The 25,948-nt window shown below is 44.0% G+C and overlaps 1 protein-coding gene across 1 annotated transcript in view; it reads left to right on the forward strand.

Moving 5' to 3' along the window:
- LOC137421275 (carbonic anhydrase 14) overlaps nt 1–25,948 on the forward strand; it is a 68,265-nt gene that overhangs the window by 23,512 nt on the left and 18,805 nt on the right. Inside the window, exons 5-6 of the mRNA XM_068107171.2 lie at nt 14,871–14,963; nt 15,545–15,611. Coding sequence (XP_067963272.2) covers nt 14,871–14,963; nt 15,545–15,611 — 160 coding nt within the window. The remainder of the gene's footprint in view (nt 1–14,870; nt 14,964–15,544; nt 15,612–25,948) is intronic.

Raw genomic sequence — 25,948 nt, forward strand, 5'->3', positions numbered from 1 at the left:
CCACAGATTTTCAATGGGATTCAAGTCTGGGCTTTGGCTGGTCCACTCGAGGGCTTTCATGTTCTTGTTCTGAAGCCATTCCAGTGTTGCCTTAGCTCTGGCTGTATGCTTATGGTCATTGTCCTGTTGGAACGTAAATCTTCACTGCAGTCTAAGATCCTTTGCACCCTGAAGCAGGTTCTCCTTAAGGATTTGCCTGCATTTGGCTCCGTTCATTGTTCTCTCTCTATCCTTACAAGTCTCTGAGTCCCTGCCACTGAAAAGCATCTCCATAGCATGATGCTGCCAGCACCATGCTTCATGGTAAGGATGGTGTTAGATGGTTGATGAGCTGTGCTCTGTTTCCTCCAGACATAGCGCATTGCATTCAGGCCAAAGAGTTCACATTTTGGACCACAGAATATTTTGCCTCATGTAGTGTCTTTCACATGCCTTTTTGCAAACTCCAGCTGTGCTGTCATGTGCTTTTTTTTCTCAGAAGTGTCTTCGATCTGGCCACTCTCCAATAAAACCTAGATTTGTGAAGTGCTGCAGTGAATGTTGTCCTTCTGGCAGGTTTTCCCATCTCAGCCAATGAACTCTGTAGTTCTGTCAGTGGGTGTTGGTCACTTCCCTGACCAAGGTTCTTCGTGCCCGGTTACTCAATTTGGTTGGACGGCTAGCTCAAGTAAGAGTCTGGGTAGTTCCATATTCTCTTCATTTCCTAATGATGAAGCTCATTGTGCTCTTGGGAGCTTTCAACACTCTATAAATGGTTTTATACCCTTCCCCAAAGCTATGCCTCCTTACAATTCTCGGATTTATATGGACAGTTCCTTGGACTTCCTGGTACAGTTTCTGCTCTGACGTGCACTGTCAACTGTGGGATCTTATATGGAAAGGTGTGTTTCTTTGCCACAGGTGGACTCCTATCAAGTTGTAGACATCTCAAGGATGATCAAAGGAAATCGGATGCGCCTGAGCTCAATTTGGAGTGTCATAGCAAAGGGGTTGAATACTTATTGACTCGAGACATGGCAGCTTTTCATTTTTAATTGTTTTGTAAAAATAAAAATAAAAGCTCCACTTTGACATTACGTGGTATTATGTGTAGATCAGTGACAAATAAATCTCAATTCAACCCTTTTTAAATTCAGGCTGTAACGCAACAAAATGTAAAAAAAAAAAAAGAAAGTCAAGTGGTGTGAATACTTTCTGAAGGCATATGGCCGATCCAGAGGATTATTACTAATGTGATTAATTGTTACTAATATGGGGCTCGGTACGAGTTTGGACGGAGGTTAATTGTCAATAACGAAAGGGTGAAGAGTCGGATGAACAGATGGATTTAATGTGAATAAACTGGTCGTGGGGTTGAATGGATGGATTGAAAGTGAGGGAATAAACCGTTTGGGGGTTGAAGGAATGACTGATGGAGTAAAGGAGCTGTTGGTGAATTGATGGTTGGTGAAGCGGGCCGAGGGTGGATTGAAAGAACAAACCGGTTGTGGATTGAGAGAAAGATTGTTGCATGGACCGATTGAAAGAAGAATTGCTGGAACGAAAGTTAGTTGGAAATGGGGAGACATTACAACGGAAATACATAGACTATTCTAATAATGCATGCCCCCATTCCCGAACCCCTAGCCATGGGGCAAAAGTCTACCTTACACACATTGAGGAAGAACTATCTGGGGATTCCTAAGAATTGTTAGTGATTCTTCACCATTGAGAGATGGAGCCGTAAACGACATATATCATGATATTTCAATAAAGTTGTGGACGGGTTGTGACAAAAGGCAAATCGTTGCTGTTAAATTATTCAAAAAGGTTAACAAATTATTCACGATTGGATGCGCTCCCCCGGGTGTATATGTGACAAAATAACAACAATGTTGTGGTTGTTTTAAATACAAGTCCTGTAAGTTACACTGATGTGATTTATCCACATTTTTGGTTAAGTAATATTCTGTCAAGAGGGAAAAGTGCATTTTCTGAGTCTGCTTTGCTCTTTATTAGTCCCCTACCGGTGTACGTCGGAGGGGACTATAGGTTTGCACGCCGTCAGTCCGTCACTCCGTCAGTCCGTCACGCAAAGAACAGTTTTCTGGACTTTTTTTCTAAACTCTTAATGCTAATGATTTCAAACTTGGCACATGGTTTCCTCATGATAACTTACAGATCAGGTTCGAACTTCACGAAGTTTCGATCATTTTTAACAAAGTTATGGCACTTTGACCTTTGGGAATTCTGATAATTCTGATGATCCTTAACTCAGTGCCATTTTAAGTTTTAATTTCCTTTAAAAACCAATTTCTCTGCAATAATAGGACCGATTGAGATAATATTTTCACTATATGATGGACTCGGTCTGTAGAATATTTTAATGGTAATTATGACGTTACAGGGCACGTGGTTCGGTCGCCATATTGTTTTTCGTGAAAACACAAAAACCCCTTTTTCCCTGCAACGGCTGAACAGATCGAGGCCAAACTTTGCAGGCAGAATCGCATACCCATGACGAACAAAAAAGTCGGCGAGCATGACGTCATGCGTCACATGGTTTCAGAGTTATGACGTTTTTAAGCATGAACCTTTAAAACCGAGCTCCTCCCTCATTTTTGATCCAATTGAGGGGAAACTTCACAGATCTGTTCAGCACTAAAATGTCCTTTTGGAATTTGCGATAGGGCACATGGTTTGGCAGATATCGTTAATTAAACGAAAATATATATTTTTTAAATGGATATCTCTTGTTTATTTTCGAGTTCTCCTCAAGCCGCACTGCGCGTCCTCAGCCTCGTCTCGCGAACGTCAACAGCGCGACACAGCGCGTGCTTTCAGGAGGGGCGGAGCCAAGCTGAGCAACATATATATATATATACACATCGATCATTGATCGTGAACCGAAAAATATAATAAATTACTGATGGTTTCAGAGTTATGACGTTTTTAAGCATGAACCTTTAAAACCGAGCCCCTCCCTCATTTTGATCCAATCGAGGGGAAACTTCACAAATCTGTTCAGCATGTCAGCCTACTAAAATGTCCTTTTGGAATTTGCGATAGGGCACGTGGTTTGGCAGATATCGTTAATTAAACGAAAATATTTTTTTAAAATGGATATCTCTTGAATCGCTAGTACCTCAGACCGTGAGTTGGTGATAATTTATATAATTCACACAGTGCAATACGTGCAGGCCGCTCCACGGAGCGACCTTGCGGGCTTATCAACGAGGCGAGGCGTGACACGTGTCTCAGCATACCTCAGATCAAGTTTGAAAACCAGCATCAACCGTGCATAAATTTGCATATTCGATCATTTTTGACAAAGTTATGGCACTTTGAACTTTGGTAGGGGGACATGTATTGCAGCGCAATACTCAGAATGCTGTTTAAAATTGTTTGACCTTGACTGGCATGTTGTAAGTGACATTAAAATTGGGAATTGCGAAATTGGCTTTATTTTGTGAAACAATAATTTTCTTGCTCTGCAATATGCCATCAGCAAGCATGACTCGTTCATTGGCAAAATATCCTACTTCTTCCTGCAATTGTTTGTACACGTGGTTTAAAAATACCGTATTTTTTTGGCCTTTAAGTTGTTGTGGAGTACAAGTCGAATTGGCTAATTTTCCCATTTTTCTTTCCTTCATTCATAAGTCTATTTGGAGTATAAGACGAGCTAGATCAGCTACGTTAGTTAGTCAAACTGTCAAGAACAATAGTGTTGATAACACTAGAGTGTTAATAACAATGGAGTGTCAATAGCAATGGAGTGTTGATACCAATAGTGTTGATACCAATAGTGTTGATACCAATAGTGTTGATACCAATAGTGTTGATACCAATAGTGTTGATACCAATAGTGTGTTGATACCAATAGTGTGTTGATACCAATAGTGTGTTGATACCAATAGTGTGTTGATACCAATAGTGTGTTGATACCAATAGTGTTGATACCAATAGTGTGTTGATACCAATAGTGTGTTGATACCAATAGTGTGTTGATACCAATAGTGTTGATACCAATAGTGTGTTGATACCAATAGTGTTGATACCAATAGAGTGCTGATACCAATAGAGTGCTGATACCAATAGAGTGCTGATACCAATAGAGTGCTGATACCAATAGAGTGTCGATACCAATAGAGTGTCGATACCAATAGAGTGTCGATACCAATAGAGTGTCGATACCAATAGAGTGTCGATACCAATAGAGTGTCGATACCAATAGAGTGTCGATACCAATAGAGTGTCGATACCAATAGAGTGTCGATACCAATAGAGTGTCGATACCAATAGAGTGTCGATACCAATAGAGTGTCGATACCAATAGAGTGTCGATACCAATAGAGTGTCGATACCAATAGAGTGTCGATACCAATAGAGTGTCGATACCAATAGAGTGTCGATACCAATAGAGTGTCGATACCAATAGAGTGTCGATAACAATAGAGTGTCGATAACAATAGAGTGTCGATAACAATAGAGTGTCGATAACAATAGAGTGTCGATAACAATAGAGTGTCGATAACAATAGAGTGTCGATAACAATAGAGTGTCGATAACAATAGAGTGTCGATAACAATAGAGTGTCGATAACAATAGAGTGTCGATAACAATAGAGTGTCGATAACAATAGAGTGTCGATAACAATAGAGTGTCGATAACAATAGAGTGTCGATAACAATAGAGTGTCGATAACAATAGAGTGTCGATAACAATAGAGTGTCGATAACAATAGAGTGTCGATAACAATAGAGTGTCGATAACAATAGAGTGTCGATAACAATAGAGTGTCGATAACAATAGAGTGTCGATAACAATAGAGTGTCGATAACAATAGAGTGTCGATAACAATAGAGTGTCGATAACAATAGAGTGTCGATAACAATAGAGTGTCGATAACAATAGAGTGTCGATAACAATAGAGTGTCGATAACAATAGAGTGTCGATAACAATAGAGTGTCGATAACAATAGAGTGTCGATAACAATAGAGTGTCGATAACAATAGAGTGTCGATAACAATAGAGTGTCGATAACAATAGAGTGTCGATAACAATAGAGTGTCGATAACAATAGAGTGTCGATAACAATAGAGTGTCGATAACAATAGAGTGTCGATAACAATAGAGTGTCGATAACAATAGAGTGTCGATAACAATAGAGTGTCGATAACAATAGAGTGTCGATAACAATAGAGTGTCGATAACAATAGAGTGTCGATAACAATAGAGTGTCGATAACAATAGAGTGTCGATAACAATAGAGTGTCGATAACAATAGAGTGTCGATAACAATAGAGTGTCGATAACAATAGAGTGTCGATAACAATAGAGTGTCGATAACAATAGAGTGTCGATAACAATAGAGTGTCGATAACAATAGAGTGTCGATAACAATAGTGTCGATAACAATAGAGTGTCGATAACAATAGAGTGTCGATAACAATAGAGTGTCGATAACAATAGAGTGTCGATAACAATAGAGTGTCGATAACAATAGAGTGTCGATAACAATAGAGTGTCGATAACAATAGAGTGTCGATAACAATAGAGTGTCGATAACAATAGAGTGTCGATAACAATAGAGTGTCGATAACAATAGAGTGTCGATAACAATAGAGTGTCGATAACAATAGAGTGTCGATAACAATAGAGTGTCGATAACAATAGAGTGTCGATAACAATAGAGTGTCGATAACAATAGAGTGTCGATAACAATAGAGTGTCGATAACAATAGAGTGTCGATAACAATAGAGTGTCGATAACAATAGAGTGTCGATAACAATAGAGTGTCGATAACAATAGAGTGTCGATAACAATAGAGTGTCGATAACAATAGAGTGTCGATAACAATAGAGTGTCGATAACAATAGAGTGTCGATAACAATAGAGTGTCGATAACAATAGAGTGTCGATAACAATAGAGTGTCGATAACAATAGAGTGTCGATAACAATAGAGTGTCGATAACAATAGAGTGTCAATGCCAATGACAATAGTGTTTATTCTTGACCTGACCCGCACAAAATGCATCGCTAGCTTCGATACTTCAACGGGCTAGGAATTTTAATATGCTGTGTTGTGCATATTATTTGAATTACTTTGTGGGATGACCTTTCGGATAAATTAGGAATGGAAATGGGTGATTTTCGGGAAAAAAAATTTAGGAAATAGGAATGGAAATAAATTGATTGATGGAAATGAAAACTTAATACTCAACCTATTCTCAGCTATCTTTGTTTTCTTGGTGGTCCGCAATGCATTATGCCAGTTCTGAACACGTTTCACATAATGATTGGATAATATTGCAGGCGTCAGTGATTAGATTAATATTTAATTGCTCACCCAATCGGCAAACGTTCCAGACAATGATTTCTGAATAGTAGAGTGTAAAAAAATTTTGTTGAAATTTTTTAATACACTTTTCTCAACACAAGATTAGTCTTCGTACAAACATTCGTATTTCCCCAGTGCTCTGATCACACCACATTGGGACACCTCGGTGATGACTTTTCCGATACGCATTCACCACGTGGCCTGTTTGATTAGCTCGACCTGAGACATCTTGATTCCAGATTTGCCGCTCGACTCACCTGGAAGCCCGATCATGGCGAGGTGAGCATGTATCTCTCCGGGCTTACCTCCCCCTTCCTTCCCAGTCCACAAATTGTTCGAGCAGTCCATCCGAGACACAAAGGCTGAGAAGCAATCAGCGAAGTATAAAACACAAGGACACCAAGGACTTCCAGGACAGAAATTGGTATTTCAAAAAAGTGGATTTGGGGTGAAATTAGCGGGGGTAGAAAAGTTCAAGGTTTTGGATTTTTTTTTTTTTTTTTTTTTTTTTTTTTGTATACAGAGTCGAGGCTCGTGACAGAGCTAACATTTATCAAACAAACAAATCAAACAAACAAGCAAACAAAGTATATAAAAAGGGGAGCGGTCCACAAGATGGGGAGAGAAGGGGAGGAAGCACACAAACACAACATTTGAGAGCAGGGACATCGGGAGATGTTTTTGGAGTGAGAGGGCCTGGGGGGAGGCAGGATAGGTATAAAACGCAAGGACACCAAGAACTTCCAGGAAATAAGTCAAAAGTCACCTCAAAAAAGTGGATTTGGGGTGAAATTAGCGGGGATAGAAAAGATCAAGGTTTTGGATTGGGGAAGATAAGAGATGGTGGTGAACAGCCGTTTTAAAGACCTGAAGGGAGGAGTGGGATTGAAGAGAGTGAGGGAGTTTGTTCCAGAGGCGGGAGAAAAGAGGAATGAAGGAGTGAAGGTGAGCAGAGTGTGTTGATTTTGGCAGTTTAACCATAAGAGGGTTGCAGGCAGATCTTGTGCGACCTGCAGGAATATTTGGGGGACAGAGCCCAGAGAGAGCTGGGGGAGCAAGGCCGGAGAGGAGTCTGTAGAAGACGGAAAGACCACCAACCTGCCTGCGGTGATTAAGTGAAAGGCCCTCGGAGATAGCGTCATCGCGGGAGATTCCAATGATTCTGAACGCTTTGGTTTCAACAGCGTGAAGACGAGCTAGGTGTGAGGCAGGAGCACCAGCCCAGAGGGGAGAGCAGTACTCCATTGAGCTGCGGATGAAAGCCTTGTATGTAGTGAGGAGCTCAGGTGTGCCAAGGAAGGACTTCGCACGACGGAGGATGCCCAGTCGGCGACTGGCTTTGGAGGCCAGCTTGGAAATGTGGTTTTCCCAGGAAAGATCATGGCAGATAGTGAGACCCAAAAGCTTGAGTGACAGAACTTCTTGGAGAGGATTATTCAGAAAGTAGATGGGAGGGTTGTCCAGTCGGTCTTTTCGGAGAGACATCGTAAGAGTGTGAGATTTGTCAGGATTGAAAGACGTGTTCCACTTGTTTGCCCAGTCTGTGATTTTGTCCAGGTCTGCAGAGAGTGAGGAGGCTGCAGACTGCCGATCTGAGGGATGAGGAATGGAGCTGCAGAGAGTGGAGTCATCAGCAAAGAGATAGAGAGGATTTTCAAGAGAGTCAGAGAGATCATTGATGAAGACCAGAAAAAGCACAGGGCCCAGAACACTGCCTTGGGGAACTCCAGCCTGAACAGGAAGAGATGAGAGAAACCCATTCAGGGCCACACGTTGACGACGACTGGAGAGGATGGGGGAAGATAAGAGATGGTGGTGAACAGCTGTTTTAAAGACCTGGAGGGAGGAGTGGGATTGAAGAGAGTGAGGTAGTTTGTTCCAGAGGCGGGAGAAAAGAGGAATGAAGGAGTGAAGATGAGCAGAGAGTCTCGATTTTGGCAGTTTAACCATAAGAGGGTTGCAGGCAGATCTTGTGCGACCTGTAGGAATATTTGCGGGACAGAGCCCAGAGAGAGCTGGGGGGGCAAGGCCAGAGAGGAGTCGGTAGAAGACGGAAAGACCACCAACCTGCCTGTGGTGAGTGAGTGAAAGGCCCTTGGAGTTAGCTTCATCGGGGGAGATTCCAATGAATTCATTTTATTATATATTTGTGTTCATTATTGATTTTTAAAATAATTGCCTCTAGTATGTAGTTGAGTGCGTTTAAAGTTGCTAAGGGGGCCGGAATGTGCCATGCCACATCACCATGCCACATCACCATGCCACATCATGTGCCATGCCACAGCACCACCCCTCTCCTCCCAACCCTACCCACCACACCACCCGCCATTATAACACGACGTTCATGGAAATATCTTGTGTGTGCAACATCGTTTTGCTTAACGTTTTCCTTTCTAGGAACGCATCCATGACGTAGAGTGGAAACATACTGTAGTGTGTTTTAAATGAACAATTATACAATTTATTTCACAAAATATCACTGCAATTTTTTTTTTTCATTTTGTGCAATTTAATGTCTTGAACCATTGAACCATAGATCAGTTGATTCTTGGTATAATTTGAGGCCCAAACTTTTGGGCGGAGAGGGAGGTGTGGGGTGAATATATCCTATTGTACGGTTGGGTCGTTGGCTATATCTGTGGTTTCGTTATTTTTGACTTTAGCTTTAAGTAATATCCTGTATGTATATTTTAAGTGCCTGGTTGAATTCCTACAAAATTATCTTGTACGCAGTGTCAAAATGACTTTAATTTCCTTAGACATTGAAGTTTTGGGCCTTAGACAAGATCAGTCTCATGCCATGATTGTTTGGGGAAAGGTTGTACAGACTCAGCATTTCCTCTTCTCTCCTTTTTCGCTCATTCATATATTATTAGGTCAAACTCAAGAAGTGGTGGAGTATCCTTGGAAACAATGACGAGTCTTTAAACCCGATATTGCTTAACATACTCGGACTCGCTGTGACAGTCTTGTAGAACTCTGCATATGATCTAACAGTCTGCTTTCGCTGCAGGACTTAAACATCGTGATTATTTGTTGAACAAAGAATTTTAAATGAACCAAACTTCAGTGTTTAATCTCGGTATCAAAACCATTCAAAGCACGAGTTAAGATGACTTACTTGGCCTTCTAATTTAAGTCAACATGGTTCTCTCTCTCTCTCTCTCTCTCACTCTCTCTCTCTCTCTCTCTCTCTCTCTCTCTCTCTCTCTCTCTCTCTCTCTCTCTCTCTCTCTCTCTCACTCACTCACTCACTCACTCACTCACTCACTCACTCACTCACTCACTCACTCTCTCACTCTCTCACTCTCTCACTCTCTCACTCTCTCACTCTCTCACTCTCTCACTCTCTCACTCTCTCACTCTCTCACTCTCTCACTCTCTCACTCTCTCACTCTCTCACTCTCTCACTCTCTCACTCTCTCACTCACCATGACCGATGTAAACAAGTAGTAGTGACTGCTTGTTTTATTTCTCCGCGATGTACAGGAAGCAAGTACGCATTGAGTATGCGTCTGAAAAGAGCATGCGGAGCGTTAAACGTAGATATGAAATGCATGGATTAAAGAGACGGATGTATCGACAGTATGTTTTTGATTAAATACATAATTTGACTAATAAGGAAAACGAGCATGATTTTCAGTATTGGTTCAAGCTCTTTGCTTTGCCAATTATATCTCAGAAACTCTTTGTTACTCAAAAGCAGAGAGATTTTTGTGGTTGCATTCACTCATTGTTCCACACGAAATCAAATACACCTGTACTTGTTAGTCATAAGGCCATTGGCTGTAAACCATTGATCCAATTGTTGATAGTTGCCTTGGTAACAGGAAATTGCACATTTAGCAGATGACTTCATAAACAGGTCGTCAGGCTTTTATTATGCATAAAATTATACATCAGACATGAATCTCAAACGAAAAGTATCATCTTGTGGAATGGTGGTCGATGGATAATCTGTGTGCAGTGGTGGCCTGTTTGTGAGGACACTGGAATGTGATCGAGGAGGTTGTCTGCTCAAATTAACCTGAAGGCAGCTGTGGTGTGAATATTGAAGCCAACATCGAGGGAGTAAAAACTCGTCTCGAGAGTCTTGAACTGTCGCTATTGGAGTGCCGTTAAAAACACACCTGACTCATTAATGACCTTTGCCTGCCCCACCTGTTCTGGTCGATATGTGATGCAAATTGATAAATTGTGGTTGACTTTATTTCCTTTGCCTTGTTACAGGAAGTCGTTGTTAATGACTGTGGTTCCTTTCCTACCCTTATCGTGTAATCTCCAGTTAATAATTAAAAAAAAAAAATACTCATTCCAATACTAGGGCTGACAGGATAGCCTAGAGGTACGCACACTCACCTCTAAGCTGTCTAGCTTGGGTTCGAATCCTGACCCATTTATAAACTGTCATCCCAGTGCTTCACAGGGTGCTTCATCAGTGTGTTCCGTCCCTCAGATGGATAGACTGGGCGTCCCGTCTGCCACAATTTGTTTGTGGACGTTAAAGATCCCATGGTGTCCTCCATGAAGAGTAGGCGTGTTATTGCCAGCACCATGGACCAATTCCAAATTCCTGTCCTACCCAGCAGAGGGCATTGCATCAGTGGCATAGCCACATCCTCAGCCAATGACTCCACCCTGCAGTCTTGTGCCACATACGAATGAAGATGATGATTCCAATACTTAAAACACCAATTTCCAGAATAATCGCACTGAAAATCCCATATCACATTTATTTGTAGTAAAGAAGACGCACATCATGAAATATAGTTTTATGGTTATATTTATTACTTCGTATGCAGAATTGGGCCACTGGTTGCATCATTGCCGGGAGCACGACTGTGCCACTGATGCAGTGCCCTGTTTTCACGAAGCTGGTACTCTTTTTGCTGACCTCGGAAGGATGACAGACGAAGTGAGCGGTACGACGGGCTCAAACTCAGGACCCTAAGATCTCGAGCCAGCCACCTTCATCGCTAAGCCAACACCAAGCTAGTTTTATGATAAAGCAGCAGTTTGTCCCAGAAATAAAGCTGAAGGAATTTCACCAAAAAACAAAATCAAGGAGTTTGTGTTGACTTGTACGATGCTGTGATACTTCGCCATGCTGTATCGACCTATAGTATGGTGTATTATATACTTTACTATTCTGTGTTGTGCCTTGCCACACCATGCTGCTTTAACCTATTTTGTGCTAAGGTATAACATGCCGTATGGTGCATATTTTGCTGCCCTGCGCCATGCATACTTTGCTGCCCTGCGCCGTGCATACTTTGCTGCCCTGCGCCGTGCATACTATGCTGCCCTGCGCCGTGCATACTATGCTGCCCTGTGCCGTGAATACTTTTCTGCCCTGCGTCGTGCATACTTTGCTGCCCTGCGCCGTGCATACTTTGCTGCCCTGCGTCGTGCATACTTTGCTGCCCTGCGCCATGCATACTATTCTGCCCTGCGCCGTGCATACGTTGCTGCGCTGCGCCGTGCATACTTTGATCTTCACCGTGCATAGTTTGCTGCCCTGCTCCGTGCTTTCTATCCTGCCCTGTGCCGTGCATACTTTTCTGTGCTGCATCGTGCATAGTTTGCTGCGCTGCGTGGTGCATAGGTTGCTGCCCTGCGTCGTGCATACTTTGCTGCGCTGCGTCGTGCATACTTTTCTGCGCTGCGTCGTGCATACTTTTCTGCGCTGCGTCGTGCATACTTTTCTGCGCTGCGTCATGCATACTTTGCTGCCCTGCGTCGTGCATACTTTGCTGCGCTGCATCGTGCATACTATCCTGCCCTGCGCCGTGTATACTATGCTGCCCTGCGTCGTGCATACTTTGCTTATCTGCGTCGTGCATACTTTGCTGATCTGCTCCATGCATCCTTTGCTGAACTGCGCCGTGCATACTTTGCTGATCTGTGCCGTGCATACTTTGCTGATCTGTGCCGTGCATACTTTGCTGCCCTGCGTCGTGCATACTTTGCTGATCTGCGCCGTGCATACTTTGCTGCCCTGCGTCGTGCATACTTTGCTGCCCTGCGCCGTGCATACTATTCTGCCATGTGCCGTGCATACGTTGCTGCGCTGCGCCATGCATACTTTGATCTGCACCGTGCATAGTTTGCTGCCCTGCTCCGTGCTTTCTATCCTGCCCTGTGCCGTGCATACTTTTCTGTGCTGCATCGTGCATAACATGCTGCCCTGCGCCGTGCATAACATGCTGCCCTGCGCCGTGCATAACATGCTGCCCTGCGCAGTGCGCCGTGCATAACATGCTGTCCTGCGCCATGCATACTTTGCTGATCTGCGCCATGCATACTTTGCTGATCTGTGCCATGCATACTTTGCTGATCTGTGCCGTGCATACTTTGCTGCCCTGCGCCGTGCATACTTTGCTGATCTGTGCCGTGCATACTTTGCTGATCTGTGCCGTGCATACTTTTCTGCGCTGCATCGTGCATACTTTGCTGCGCTGCATCGTGCATACCTGGCTGCCCTGCGCCATGCATCCTTTGCTGCCATGCGCCATGCATACTTTGCTGATCTGTGCCGTGCATACTTTGCTGATCTGCACCATGCATCCTTTGCTGATCTGCGCCGTGCATAACATGCTGCCCTGCGCCATGCATAACATGCTGCCCTGCGCAGTGCGCCGTGCATAACATGCTGTCCTGCGCCATGCATACTTTGCTGATCTGTGCCATGCATACTTTGCTGATCTGTGCCGTGCATACTTTGCTGCCCTGCGTCGTGCATACTTTGCTGATCTGCGCCGTGCATACTTTGCTGATCTGTGCCGTGCATACTTTGCTGATCTGTGCCGTGCATACTTTTCTGCGCTGCATCGTGCATACTTTGCTGCGCTGCATCGTGCATACCTGGCTGCCCTGCGCCATGCATCCTTTGCTGCCATGCGCCATGCATACTTTGCTGATCTGTGCCGTGCATACTTTGCTGATCTGCACCATGCATCCTTTGCTGATCTGCGCCGTGCATAACATGCTGCCCTGCGCCATGCATAACATGCTGCCCTGCGCAGTGCGCCGTGCATAACATGCTGTCCTGCGCCATGCATACTTTGCTGATCTGCGCCATGCATAACATGCTGCCCTGCGCCGTGCATACTTTGCTGATCTGCGCCGTGCATACTTTGCTGATCTGTGCCGTGCATACTTTGCTCATCTGTGCCATGCATACTTTGCTGATCTGCGCCGTGCATAATATGCTGCCCTGCGTCGTGCATAACATGCTGCCCTGCGCCGTGCATAACGTGCTGCCCTGTACTCTGCTTTATCATGTATCAATCTCCACAATACTCTATTCTCCTGCACTTTCCTCCATCGGTTTGGGATGTATAATATTGAATACTCATGCACAACAACAGGCTTTCTTTCTGGGGTTATCCTCTACTCTAATGTGCACTCACCTGCATTCACATGCACCCTCACAGTCGAACGCACTTGCATTGAATACAAACCTAAAATATATCCTCGTAGGACATGTTTGTTAAATGAAGTGAAACGAGTGGCACTCATTTGAGCAGAGTGTAACATTGTGTTAAGCAAACTTTCACATTTTTTGACCTCCTTTTCCCTTATATCCATTTCCTAATCACTTGGTCTCCTCTTCTTCACTTCCTCTTCTTGTTGCATATCCTTACTGTATCCTACAGAATTATGTTATTTTTAAGATAAAAAATGAATAACATATTTTCTTGAAACTAGTAATACCTGCTCCCTCTAACAGGGGTCACTGGTTAAACTACTTGCACTATTCCATGTGTACAGGCAAAAATTGCACGTCCCTATGCCATCTTCATGTTGAAGTATAAACAGGTGGCTTGACTCAGCCTGCCATCCTTCCACGGTCGGCAAAATGAGTACCAGCTCACTGGGAAGAATGGTCCATTTGAGGATCCTGCGTAGGAGTGGCGACCCGTCCATGATGGCGCCCCCTCGCTAATGAAAAACTGCTTTGGCAGCTCGGTGTGCCTGAAGATGCGAAAGGAGCGGTTTACCTTCTTCTTGTTTTTCTTCTTTTTACCTTGGTGATTGGAGCGCCTGTTTCGAGTCTGGGATATTGGGGGTTCAAACCCCAGCTAAGTCATACCAAAGTCTTTAGAAATGGTAAGTGCTGCTTTCCTTGCTTGACGATCAGCATGGAAAAAGGATGGAGCACAGATCATAGGTTGGCGACCACAGCACATTGTGATAGGCCTAATGGCCTCCTCTGTTGAAAGTTTTTATTTCCTCATTTATATTTCTAAACTGCATTTTATGCATTTATGAAAACTGATGCCCAAGGTATAAAGTTTTGGCAAGTGAGTACAAAACAGAAGTTTAGAAATGCATTTGAAAATTTTTATTACATTATTTATTTCCCCCATGTGTAAAGTAATTTCATGTTGGTACCAGATTCGCCGGTGTTGCTATTTTTCCGCCAGCCACGTATTCTCACCTAAGTGATGTGATGCTTGGTAAAAAAACAACTCTAGTTTGCATTCTAATTGTGAGTACCGTTGGCGTTGCTTTTTATCCTATTATTGTATCTCGTTTTCAGATTCACATTATCCATTACAAGGAAAGTTATGGCAATTTCAGCAAGGCCTTGGACGAGCCTGATGGTCTGGCTGTCCTCAGCATTCTACTAGAGGTAAGACGTGAGTCGGACGTTATCGGTGAGCTTCCCTGACTCCTTCTGGACATTTCCTCAAACCCCTACGGTCTCTTTGGTGGATGGAACGAAGGTCATGAGTCACCTAAACATGCACTTTGGGCCCTGACAGTGATGATGTAAAAAGAAAAACTCCCCACCACCTTACCCCCTTTCTCACACAGAATACAACATGCTAACAATGCCATTTTGTCCTTTGTCGGAGGGGTGGGGCTAATTAGAATGAGCTCCAACCGATCAACCAATCATCCGTCCATGTACGTTTGTGTACTCGACATTTCAAAAAGCGTTGAACATTTAGCTTTCATATTGCAGATATCTATTCCTCATAGCACTTAAAAGGTGGGGGGGGGGGGGGGGGGGGGCGATAGATAGTATCAGGTACTTGTTGTTCTTTCATTCTTCCATTTTCTTTCATGATTGTCATTCTTTTGACAGGGTTGTTTCAAAGAATATTAATAATTGATGAAGGTAAAGGTTCCATTGTCTCGTTTGTCCCACTTATTTACCTGCAGACTGGTCTGAGCTGTAAATCTCTTTTTTGCCTTTGTCATCTTTAGCAAGGCTCCACAGAAAATGAATATTTGAAGACCATTACAGAGAGATTGGACAAGGTCAAGAACACAGGTGAGCATCCGATCAAATGTTATTGCAGGCATATAATGCACTGGCTCATTGGAAGCTTTGAGTAAATGGCCTTTTTATTTTGGAAAAAAAGATTGAGATGCATGGAAGAGCGAGGTGATTGAGGGTAAAAAGGGAATGCATAAAGAGCAGAGGAGTGGGGATAGAGTTGGATACAAAAGCGAGGGAATGAATGGACAGTAAAAAAAGGAGATAAAGGAGGGGGGAAACATCTGCAAGTAAGAGGGTTGGTTTGGGAGGAGTTAATGGGGATATGAACAATTGCAGGTAGGGGTGGGAGTTGATGTGTATGGTAAGAGTTAGACTGAACAATCTCTGGAAGACACCACAACACACAACAGGCATTTTAAGGCCATTTTCCCTGCTAGAGTGGGGGTTAGCCTTGCGGTCCCCATGACAATCTTCTCCATTTTGCCCTATTTTCTGCATCTCTCCTTGTTAACCCCCTTGCCCGCATTTCTTCTTCCACCATCTTTAGCCAAGTCTTTCTCGGTCTTCCCCGTCCTCTACTTCCTTCTACATTCATTTCCATCACTCTTCTCAACGAGTCACTTTCATCCTTCCTCAACGCATGACCAAACCATCTCAACCTGTTCCTCTTCACAGCATCAATCACAGGCTATATTCCCACCATCTTTCACAATTCATCATTTGTCTTCCTCTCTCTCAACAATACTCCGCACATCCACCGAACCATTCGCATTTCCACCCTTTCCAGCCGTCGTTGCTGCTCTACATTCATGACCCATGTTTCACTCCCATAAATCATAACACTTCTCACACATACAGCATGCACCTTTCCCTTCAGCTTCAATGACACTCCCCTCCTCATCAGCACGCCACTCAGTTCCCGAAACTTCTTCCATGCACATCTCACTCCAGCAACCGTTGCCGAGTGTGATCCACCTTCTCCATTCAGCATGTCTCCTAGGTAGCAAAAAGGTTTTCACACCTTCCAGCTTCATGCCGTCTCCAAATCCAACTCAACATTTCCTCCATCTGCAGCTCCCTCTGTGCACACCTTACATTTGAATGTAGCTGCCTCTGGAAGGTAATGTAACTCTGGAAGGCGGCTCCATAAACGTGAGAAAACGAGAAGAATAAAGGAAGTGAAGGAAGTGAATGGAAAGCCTGGGTTTTGGGAATTTAACCAGGAGGAGGTTACTGGATGAATATGTGCATCCTGGAGCTAACTGGGGACGGTCAGAGGACCAAGAGAGCAGACGGAGCAAAGTTGGCGAATAGACGGTAGAAAACAGAGACCACCAATCTGCCTGTCATGTGAGAGCAACAGACCTTGTGCCTCTGCTTCATCGTGGGAGACTCCAATAAATTTGAGAGATTTAATTCCACAGAATCCAGCAGAGACATATGTGATGCTGGAGTGTCAGCCCATAGTGGACAGCAGTACTCCATTGCAGACTTCTCAACTTGTGATTATAGTCTGTAGTGAGGCCCATACCCATTCCCAATGGTGAGGGTTCTGGGAGCTGCGTAGGTCTCTGTTGGAGATCCAGGGGGAGAAGGGGGCACTCCTCAACTTTCAGAAAGGCTCTAAGATGGTGTAATGTCCATCTATTCATAGTATTGTGGTAATAAACAGGCTGTACTGAGTTTACCATGCTGCAGTGTACATTACAGGGAGGCACACATTATCACATACTGCAAAATTATTACAGCACGAGATCGAAGAGAACTCTGAATGTCAGCACCATCAAGGCCGGTCACGGCCAAACCATTTCCGACAACACCCTCAAATTGTAATGTGTGAAATTTTTTACAATTTTATACTTTATTATAGTTTCTAATAATTTTATAGTTTTATAATTTCCGATTTCACTGTTAAAATTGATATTATACTACAACACACAGCACTCCACACATATGAATGAGTGGAGTCCGAGTGCTGTGTTGTAAGCTTACGTTGCTTTGAGATCTTCTCGGGGTCTTCAATATAATGGATTCCCTATTTGTGTCTTCACAAACATCAGAGATGACATTGTGCCATCTAGTTTCGAGGACCTCCTGCTATGGGTGTCGTTGTTGTTGTTGTTGTTGTTGTTGTCGTTGTTGTTGTGTTGCCCCAGTCAGTTCTGGTTGAACAGACTCGCAGCACGGAGATAGCCAATCAATCTCACAGGAGTGACCCAGAGATCCCTCACATCCAAGATGTTGTGTTCTTGCCTATGTGAAGCCAGGACCACACAGTCGTCCATGATGTGTTTTATTGTGTGTGGAATGGCCTAGCGGTGGTTGCAGGTGTCGTCAGTGGTGTCATCAAGTGAATGGTGTCATATGTTTGTATTAAAGTTGTGGGTGGTGTCCACAGCGAAGGTGTGAAAGGTGATGCTCGGGGTGTTCTTTTGATGAGGGAGACTATACTTTCCTCTCCAGCATTGGAGGTCATAACAGCTTCTGCAAATTTGATCAGTGGGCCGTAGTCTTAGCAGTTTGTGCCTCTTTATGCCCCTTAGTTAACCCTGGCAGACATCAACAGCGTGTGATTCATCATCTTGACACCAGAACTTTGATTGTTGTAAGAATATCCTGTCACCAACATCTGGTAATTCAGAAATCGTTCCTCGAATTGGTCCAGGTTTATTTCAGGGCAGATTTCAGGAGCCCCAGGTAGCATGGTTCAAAAGGTCATCTTCCAAAGGGCATCACTTCATGAGGTTCTCTGTAGCTCAAATAAAACACCTGGCTGCCCTGAAGAAGGCTGCAAACTGACGTCGGACGTCTCCATTGTGATGAAGCTGACCGACTGTTTGTCATGTGAATCAAACAATGTGTTTATCCTCCACTTGGTTGCTTGGATATTTTAAATCGACAGAAGACGATCCCCTTGCCCCCTAGGCATTCCACAATAACGGAAGGTTTGACAAACTTTCGTTGAACATACTTTAGTAACTTTCTTAAATCACAGGTTCTTCTCTGCAAGAACTGCTTGGCATGTGTGAAGAGTGCCAGCACAGACTAAGATCAGTGGGTTATTAAAGACTCCGAGGCCTTCTGAATCTTGCCTGTGATGCCCTCTCTAACTTGAAGGATGATGTCAAACTTGGAAACAGCTTCAGGCTTTACTTCACTGCAGTCATTTTCTTTATTTGCTTCAATAATTTTGGGTTCCATTTTTTTTGCTTCAGTTTTCTCCAGAATAGTGTCCAACATGACTGGATACTTTAGGATTGGAAGTGCAGAAGGGCTAAGTGCACCAGAGACGGTCTTTATCATCTGCTGCCAGTCTTCGGAGGATGGTGAGAGACTTGAGGTTTGCAGTCGGTGAACTTGATGTTGGACTTTGGTTCACCGAAGGACCGGTATGCACTGCTTGTGGTGAGGCAGAGGGACTTTAGGTTCCCATCATTAGGGTTTGCCTTTCGGTTGGAGAATGCAAGCTTTTCAGGGGGGAGATGAGGTTGGAGGTGAGGTTGGACGTGACACAAATGAGTGCAGAACATCTCGTCTGAGAGATTTCTGTCCAAACAGATAATGTCAGGAGGAATTGCTTCTGCAATGGACCATTCTCTCGTCTCGAGATCATCTTGAGTACTGTTCTGTCCGTCAGCTCGACCCTGGTACAGTGATGTGCATTGTAAGGCCATTGCAAGAAAACATCTTTCATTTTTCTCCTGGAAAGTATACACTACTGATGACAACTGTTAGCCATTGTGTATCTATCCTACGAATAGCTAACTTCAGGATTGTCATGTATGAAGCTGCAAATATTCACCGTTGTATCCCTACACCGTGACCGCATTGTATCCCTATGGCCCAGCTCGGATGGCGCTGCAGTTAATCGGGCCTGTATCGGCAGAGTGAATAAACGTGTGCTACAATCGATCGTAGTTTGTCGAGATACCTTACAAGGATCACCTATGATCCAAATTCTCCAGCCTCTCACCATCCTCCAAAGCCTGGTGGGAGATGGTTGAGTATGTGTCTGGTACACTTGGCCTTCCATTCCTTCTTTCCGAAAGGATGGAGTCATGTTGGTCATTGCACAAGAAAATGTATCTTCACTCGATAGACAAAGGTCCTAAATTCATTCATTCATTCACCCTCCATGTTCCCAAAGCATGTGGGCTTCTCCCCTGCTATAGTGAAGTTTCCTCCCTAGCTAAACACCTCTTCCATAACCATTCTTGATGGTCTAACTGTCCTGCACTCCTATCATGAACCATCTCTCCTTTCCCTCTTTCACAGGTCTTTATTGATTGGGCTACTTCCTCCATCTTGGAAAGTTGCAACATCACTCTTATGCAAAATAAAGGTTGCAAAACCGATCCCTTCAACTACAGACCATTCATATTGAGAACTGGTCTTGCTGGTGAATGATGGTGTCGATCTGCATCAGCAAACAGGTAGAACAAGTGATTAAATCAACAGGACATTGATTGAAGTCTGCTAACCGCCATAAGGTTTCATGCACCAACCCTTAATCGGAGCAAAACGGTTCACGCCCGAAACGTCAACGTCTCCTTTCTTCCCATGGTTGTTAGCATACTTCAATCAATGTCCTGTTGCCGTAAACCACAAGTACGAGGTTGTGACCATCTCTGGATATCTCTCGAGTCATTCATTCACACATTCTCACTAGCGCTCCACAAAGATCGACAATTTAAACGATCCAATAAGCTTCTCTAGACAGCTACTGTAAGAGATGCAGCGCCTGAAATTCCTTGGCCTCACTATCTGCCATAACCTTTCATCGAAGGATTTTATCAGCAAACTAGAAGGTCACTCGGTAGAGCGCATACCTCCACCAGGCTGAACAGTTTGTTTTGTATCCCACTGATAGGCCAAATCCGGATTCGGACCGGAACCAAAATCCAATCATTTCATCCATGTCACATACCCAAGCTCTCCACCAAGTTTTGTCTGAATCCTTCCACAATGTTTTGAGATATCCTGTTCAAACAGACAGACAAACAGACAGACAAACAGGCAGACAAGTTGACAGACAGGGTGAAACCGTAAACTCCATCCACTTTTGGTGGTGGAGGTAACTAACATCAAAGGTTAATTGCTGTCTGGGTATTCTCCATAGAGCTAAGGCATTCCTGAGCCACACTGAGCTCGTCGCGGTTTATAAGACTTTTATATGGAGTAAGGCTCCCCACTCTGGACTGATGTTCCTGCTTCCCGCCTTGCTCCTCTTAAAGCAGTCAAAAACATGGTCTTTCACACCATTGGAATCTCAAGACACAGGTGAATTCCTCAGGACTGCCTCTCTCTACTGGCAGCAGGTTGGTTGGCAGCTCTCTATTTTATGCAAGCTCACATCTGGCCTTGCTCCTCCGACCCTCTTCTAGCTCTGCCCTGCTCAAGCCACCCCAGGTCTTATGCATTCTTCAAGAAACCCTGGCCTGCTGACGCTCCCAAAGTTCAAGATGGTTGCCAACCTGCATTCATTCATCCCCTTATTCTCGCAATTGTGCCATCGCCTCTCTGTCTCCGTTGTCTCGTACTTCTCACTTCTGTCTTTCAAATGCGCTGCCCATTACTGTCACATGTACTCGCCAATGCACTTGCATGATCTCCTGTGCACTTGCTGATTCCTTCCCATTCCGTCCTCTGCTTGCCATTGCTACCCGTTTCGATGTTATTCCTTATTTCTTTCTTGCATATGGCCATACCGCTAGTACCCTTTGGTACTTTGTATACCCACTGCCCTTTGTCGTTTAGCTCCTCCATGAGTCTAGACCCTTGTAAAAATATATATTCCTAATTATGTACAAAGAAGGATATTAGGAGTGAACAAAAGAAGGAATAATACATGTCAGACGGGAGGAATTTTTTATTTTTTTAAATAAAAATAATTACTATTTTTTATTATTTTTTATTTTGTTGGGAGTAAAAGGAACTAGAGGGAGGAAAGTGAGCAGAGTGTGGAGATGGAGGAAGAATTCAGACCACGTGAAGAATGAATGATTAACAGAATGTAGAGTACAGCAATTAATGCACAGGACATCCACAAGATGTGAAGAACAGTTTCAGGGTGGGGAGGATGGCCGACAGCAGAGATGTGGGAACGGGAAATGAACGACCTGGCCAACTGAAATGGCCCAAACCAATTGAAACTGCAAGTAAACAAAAACAGATTCGACACGTGAGGACAGCAATCGAGGTTTACACCATTTACGAATGTAAAACACTGTACACAACACCGTTTGCACTATACAAGGCCTTTGTCTGGCGCTCAAGGAGTACTGCTCTCCGCTAGGGGCTCCAGCATCACATGTCTCTCCTGGATTATCTGGGATCTAAAGCTCTCATAACTAGAGAGTTCATCGAACACCTTACCCCATGCTGTCTTGAGAAACAAGGAAATGGACGCCGTCTATGAGCTTCAAATTTGGTTGGTTGTGATGATGTAAAATGCCGTAATATTTTGTCCAAGCACTGATAAACTGAAGGGTTTTGGAAGTACCAAAAAGGTGACTTGTTTTCTTTAGTGTTCAAGTATAAAATTCAATTCAAATAAAATAAAGATTTCAAAGTTTGGAGAAAATAAAAATCCCGAAGTTCACCGCCGTTAATGAAGCATCTTATACGCCACCTTATTTAACACGTTAAATTAGTTACTTGTGCCTGTTGTTTGTGTCCTTTATGATGTCCTTAAAAACAGTAAATTTCCTGTTTGGAATGATTTTCAATCTTGTTTAACTACGAGGCAGAGGAAAAACATTATCCCACTCTCTTCGCATGCCCGATCAGGATGAATTCAGAGCCAAAGTACTCCGAAACTACAGATGGCGTTTTCTGATTCGTGTTCAAAATGTAACTTTCAGATGAAATTAAATTATTCCTAGATATTGACAGAAGGACAGACAGAAGTGAACTCCTTGCTTAACCCTGATATTGACTTTGTGTGCGCTGAGTAATTATTGGAATGTCCCGTGACGAGGCCAAAGCTGCCTGTTGCTGTCACACCGCAGGCCGCAGTAGTCTTTGTTTTCTTCCATCTAGTTTCCGATCTTGCCCCCTCTGCTCTTTCAGTGCTCTGACCCTCCCTATCCATTCCAGGATGCACATATCTGACTGCCAACTTCAACACTTTTTTTCCTTGTTCTTCCTGTCTATAGAAACGACCTTCCAAAGGCTGTTCTGTATCGCTCTTCCCTCCACGACCTCTGGCAAGCAGTGCACCTGCATCTGTTGCCATCCCTAATTCTGATCCATGATCTTTATTGCCCCCATTAACCTTTCCTTACCCAACCATCTTACTTGCAAGTTTCAGTGTTTCCTTGCTTACTCCCGATCCTCTCTTCCTGTTCCATCATTCCCTTGATGTTCGTTCCACTGTTAGTTCAACCTTTTTTTTTTTTTTTTTTTTTTTTTTTACAGAATCGAGGCTCATGTAAGAGCTAACACATTGAACATGAAAACATGCACAGACACACAAAATGTGCAATGAAGGGATCTAGAGACAAGAGGGGGAGAGAGGGAAGCACACAAGCACAACAACAGAAGAGAACAGGGATGTCGGTAGATCTGTGGAAGCGGGAGGGCTGGGGAGGAGGGAGAGATACACGGTACAAAGCAAATTAACACTTCTAGGAACCCCAGGAAAAAAGCTGGGGATTCAAAGAGGCGGATTTGGGGCGTTTTAACGGGGGTAGAAAAGATCAAGATTTTGGATGGGGGAAGATAAGAGATGGTGGTGAACAGCTGTTTTAAAGACCTGGAGGGAGGAGTGGGATTGAAGAGAGTGAGCGAGTTGGTTCCAGAGGTGGGAGAAAAGCGGAATGAAGGAGCGAAGGTGAGCAGAGAGTCTTGATTTTGGCAGTTTCACCAGAAGAGGGTGCTGGCAGATCTTGTGTGTCCTGCAGGAATATTTGGGGGACAGAGCACATAGCAGGGGGAGCAAGGCTGGAGAGGAGTTGGTAGAAGACAGAAAGACCATCAACCTGCCTGTGGTGAGAGAGAGAGAGAGAGAGAGAGAGAGAGAGAAAGGCCCTCAGATTCAGCTTCATCACGGGAGATTCCAATGATTCTGAATGCTTTGGTTTGAACTGCGTGAAGCCGAACTAGGTGTGAGGCAGGAGCACCAGCCCAGAGGGGAGAGCAGTATTCCATTGAGCTGCGGATGAAAGCTTTGTATTTGGTGAGGAGATCAGAAGTGCCGAAAAAGGACTTCGCACGACGGAGGATGCCCAGTCGGCGACTGGCTTTAGAGGCCGGCTTGGAAATGTGGTTTTCCCAGGAAAGATCATGAGTACCAGCTTGCTGGGATGAATGATCACGGTGTGTACCCCGATGGCAGATAGTGAGACCCAAAGCCTGAGTGACAGAACTTCTTCAAGGGGATTGTTCAGAAAGTAGATGGGTGGATTGTCCAGATGGTCTTTTCGGAGAGACAAAGTGAGAGCATGAGATTTGTCAGGATTGAAGGACATGTTCCACTTGTTTGACCAGTTTTTGATTTTATCCAGGTCTGCAGAGAGTGAAGAGGCTGCTGCCTGCCGATCTGAGGGATGAGGAATGGAGTGGCAGAGAGTGGAGCCATCAGCAAAGAGATGGAGAGGATTTTCCAGAGAGTCGGAGAGATCCTTAATGAAGACCAGAAAAAGCACAGGGCCCAGAACACTGCCTTGAGGAACTCCAGCCTGAACAGGAAGGGGAGATGAGAGAAATCCATTCAGGGCCACACGTTGACGACTAGAGAGGAAGTCCGCCAGCCATGCATGGAGGTTTCCATGGATACCATGCAAGGAGAATTTGTTGAGCAGAGCGGGGTGCCAGACCATATCGAAGGCACGATATATGTCAAGGGAGACAGCTCTAATTTCCTGTTTGGCATTGAGGACCTCCATCCATTGTTGAGACAGCAGAAGCAGCATGTCCAGAGTATAATGACCTGATCTGAATCCAAATTGATGATCCGAATTCAAGCCATTGGAGAAGAGGAGGATTTGATGTCAGAAGTGATGATGGATTCCATGACTTTGCTGATAATTGGGAGAAGGCTGATTGGTCTGTAGTTGCAAGGATCTGTTTTGCATCTTTTTGTGTAAAGCGGTAATGTTTGCTGATTTTCAGGATGCTGGCAGATGACCTTGAGCAAAAGAGAGGGTGAAAAGAACAGAGAGAGGGTGAGATAGAGTGGCAGAGCAGGATTTATGACCCGTGGGCTGATGCCATCTGGTCCAGTTGCAGAATCAGAGTCGAGGTTTGTCAGAAACTTCTCCACCTTGTCAGGAGAGAAGGACACAGATCCAGGAGCAGTTGGGTTCGACTGGGAAAGGTGGGTACAGAGAGAGATGGGTTTGGGACACAAGATTTTGAGGCAAACACAGAGTTGAGGCATTCGGCTTTTTCACGTGCGGAGTCGGCTGTGTAGCCATTTGAGGTGAGGGAGGGGATGCAGGGGGAATACACACCAGAAACAGGTTTGACCAGACGCCACCAGGATTTGGAGGAGGGGGACAGGTTTGAGAGTTCAGTCTTGAGAGTAGACAGATAGTGTTTCCTGGCTTTTCTGAGGGTAGACACACACTTGTTCCGAGCTTGGTGGAAGGAACTGAGATTTGCCTTCAGTTGGATTTGCCTTCCAAGAGGCAAAGGCAAGTTGTTTTAGGGCAACTGCCCCACCACACGTTTCAGTGTACCATGGACGGGAGGAAGGGTATGACAACATTGCTCTTCCATGAGCCTTGATCCTGCATCGAAAAAAGAACAATTGTAACAAGGGAATTGAAAATACTCCAGCTGCTCCTTCATCGCCCATTGTCATCAGATGAAATCTCTTGACCTCAGCCTTCAATGGCAGAACGAAGCTCCCTTCATGGGATAAAGCGATTTCGTCATTTTGGTTTTACTTTGAACATGTGTGGTTAATTTTCACTGAAAGTTTTATTATCTTTGCATGGGAGTTCCTTTTTTTTCACCTTTTCACCTTAATTTCGTTTTTTTGTTTTTGTCTGCAGTACATTCCATTCCACTCAACTATCGCATTTTGTTTTATCACCCCCTCCTTCACCCCATCACCTCCTACAAGCCGGTGTACCTTAAATTTAAAGGTTATACTTTCGATTTTATTTCTTAAATAAACACTTTCGTCTTTTCCCATGATATTTACCTCCACCACCATAGGTGGATGGAGGTTACGTTTTCACCTCTGTCTGTTTGTCTGTCTGTTTGTGAACAGGATAGCTCAAAAAGTTGTGGACGGATTCGGACAAAATTTGGAGGACAGGTTGGGTTTGAGACGAGGACAACACGATTCGATTTTGGTGAAGATCTGGATTCAGATCCGAGAATTTTTCAAGTAATTCTTAACCATTGGGAGAAAGCGCAAAACCGAAACATAGCAC

This window comes from Myxine glutinosa, chromosome 2 (assembly GCF_964187855.1).
Source record: "Myxine glutinosa chromosome 2, kmMyxGlut1.1, whole genome shotgun sequence".
Lineage (NCBI taxonomy): Eukaryota > Metazoa > Chordata > Myxini > Myxiniformes > Myxinidae > Myxine > Myxine glutinosa.